Source organism: Amblyomma mixtum, chromosome 5, assembly GCF_055824585.1.
Source record: "Amblyomma mixtum isolate Tamu chromosome 5, ASM5582458v1, whole genome shotgun sequence".
In the NCBI taxonomy this organism is placed as follows: Eukaryota; Metazoa; Arthropoda; class Arachnida; order Ixodida; family Ixodidae; genus Amblyomma; species Amblyomma mixtum.
In genome coordinates, this window is record NC_143016.1 from 109,567,507 (window position 1) to 109,570,379 (window position 2,873).

The 2,873-nt window shown below is 45.5% G+C and overlaps 1 protein-coding gene across 1 annotated transcript; it reads left to right on the forward strand.

Annotated features, from left to right (window-relative positions):
- Positions 1-398: 398 nt before the first annotated feature.
- LOC149343345 (uncharacterized) lies at positions 399-1,532 on the forward strand. The gene has a single exon (XM_089546939.1). The coding sequence runs from the start codon at positions 528-530 to the stop codon at positions 1,530-1,532; it is 1,005 nt and encodes a 334-aa protein (XP_089403065.1). The 5' UTR covers positions 399-527.
- The last annotated feature ends 1,341 nt before the right edge of the window (positions 1,533-2,873 follow it).

The window sequence follows — 2,873 nt, forward strand, 5'->3', positions numbered from 1 at the left end:
AGCCAATCCGCCAGCTATAAATGTGGAGCCACCGTCGACGCAGTTTTGTGGAGATGTGTATCTGTTCTCGCTTCGGCGAGCGCGGCTTCGGCCGCTTCTTTTTGAGCAGCGTCCGCTCCGGCGGACGCAGTTGTTGCTGCGACGCGCGTCTTTTCTTTCCCTTTTCTCTGTCCTCTGATCTTTTAACTCTCCTCTATTTGCACGTGGCAGCGGTGGTGGCTTGTCTCGAGCCAGTAGCAGGCCCGTGCAATTTCCTCTTCATCCTTCTCTCAGTCACAACAACAACAACGCAGTTTTGTGGGCTCGGAGACTGTGCCACAGCGCAGTTCGCTAACCGCTTCCCTTTCGCCATGCAGATCATCATCTGTCTAATCAGCAACCTGCTGATTCCCGCCCTGGCTTGTGTATCTCCAGGTGCCTCGTCAGGACGGGCCTTCCACTGCCACGAAGATGGGGCGGCCATATGCCACCTCTTCCCCGGTTTCAACTCATCGCCATTTCCGTCAATCTTATTCCTGGAACCTGAGATGCCTGTCCTCGAACAACCCTGGAAAGACTCATCGCCATCAAGAGCAGCCAATCCGCCAGCTATAAATGTGGAGCCACCGTCGACGCAGTTTTGTGGGCTCGGAGACTGTGCCACAGTGCAGTTCGCTAACCGCTTCCCTTTCGCCATGCAGGTCAGTCAAACATACGCACTCTATGCTAAAAAATCGAGCAATTACTTCTTGGTACAGTTCCCGAGCCCACAGTGTTGTGTCGCAATTGCTTCTGAATGTGCCCATGTTGTCCGCCTGTTACTAACCCTATCCGGTGATGTTGAAACAAATCCTGGCCCTGCTAACCTAGACACTGTCCTGACCGAATTGCAAAAACTAACCGCAGGCCAAGCGCTACTTGTAGAAGAGATAAAGGATCTTAAAGTACAGCTGACAACAACAGACAAAACAATAAACGACCTTAACAACCGCATGATCGATTTAGAGGCCCACTATCAGACCCTCATGCCCCTACGCCAAGACATAGAAACCCTGCAAGCGACCTCAACTGAAACAACTCACCTTGTTTCAGAGCTAGAGGCTCGCATTGATGATGCTGAAAACCGATCACGCCGTTGTAATCTGATCTTCTACGGAATCCCTGACACCACTACTAATGAGACATATGCTCAGTCTGAGGAACTAGTCATCCAGATTTGTCATGAAAACTTACAAACTGATATTAACCCCGCAGACATAGAACGGGCACATCGTTTAGGGAAACATTCAGAGGACCGGAATCGCCCAATAATAGTAAAGTTCATGCACTGGAAAACTAAAGACGCTCTTCTATCGAAAGGCCGTATGCTGAAAAGAACAAAATACAGTATAGGTGAAGACTTCACCCGCCCCGTCCAGAAAGCAAGAAAACATCTGCTGGCATTCGCTAAATCCAAATCAGTAGCCTACTCTCTACGTTACAAAACCTTGTGCATCGGCCCAAAACGGTACATTTTCGACGAGGCTTCGAACAGTGTCACAGAAATTCAGTAGCAATCATCCCGTTCCTTAAAGATAAAAAACAAACCAAGACCCACATCTAGATATAACCTTTCATTATCCGTAGTTTACACCAACGTTCGCAGTTATCTTCCGAAGCGAGAGCTTGTGTCCAACATCATATCATCAACAGGCAGCAATCTGGTCATCTTAACAGAAACCTGGCTAAAAAATTACGTCACCGATACCGAAGTTTTGGCAGACCTACCTGACTTCCAAGTTTTTCGAAATGACCGCGAAGGATCAAGGGGCGGTGGTGTTCTCATAGCCGTTCATAACCAAATTTTATGTACTATGATAAATATCAAATCAAAGCTTGAAATACTCTGGTTACTATGTCGAGCATCACCAAAAACAGTGCTACTGGGAGTCTGCTACAGGCCTCCCCATCCCACACCCGACTTTTGCAACGAACTCAATAATAACTTAATTCGTCTGACAACAAGCTATCCAAATGCCTTCATTCTCCTTTTCGGGGATTTTAACTTCCCAAACATTGACTGGTGCAACCTCCCATCTTCTTCAATAGCAGGTCCTGTAGAGGAAAGGAATTTCATTGACATCTGTTTGAACTTTAATTTAACACAATTAGTGTCACAACCAACGCGCGTCACGCCTGAATCCGAAAACATTCTGGATCTTATTTTGACAAATAACCCGAATGCCCTACTTTCCGTTGCATATCTTCGAGGAATTAGTGACCATAATGTCATTCATGCTACCTTCTCATTTCCTGTAACACCAAATAAGACTCAAAAGAAAACTATAACACTTTACGAAAAAGGTAATTATGACGCGATAAATCATGAACTTGATACCTTTTTTCCCAGCTTCGAAGCTGCATGTCACACTCAAACGATCCAAGATAACTGGGCGATGTTTAAGAATAAGTTAAATGATTTGGCTAATAAATATATACCAACTGTCAACATTCGCACCAGCCACCAAAAACCCTGGTTTACTAAATCCTTAAAAAGACTAGAAAATAAAAAAAAGCGTCTCTATCGGGCGGCTAAAAACAACCCATCCCGATTGCAAACCTACTACGAAGCCGAAGATGAATATTTGACTGCGATCCGCAGCGCGAAGCGTTTATTTTATGCTACTACACTTCCAAATTTGTTGCGCAGTAACCCAAGACAGTTTTGGCAAGTAATAAACCCTCACCCACAACGCGCTATCACCCTCACCAATGATTTACAAGAAACCATTACCGATGCTGAATGTGCCGACGCTTTCAATTCCGCATTTGCCACTGTTTTCACGAAAGAAATCGAAACGCCCTTTTCTTTTCCTTTTCCCAATATGGAAGGTACCATGCCAAACATCACATTT

What these genes read in the sequence shown, in the direction of transcription:
- LOC149343345 (XM_089546939.1), top strand. Translation starts at nt 528, where the DNA reads ATGCCTGTCCTCGAACAACCCTGGAAAGACTCATCGCCATCAAGAGCA.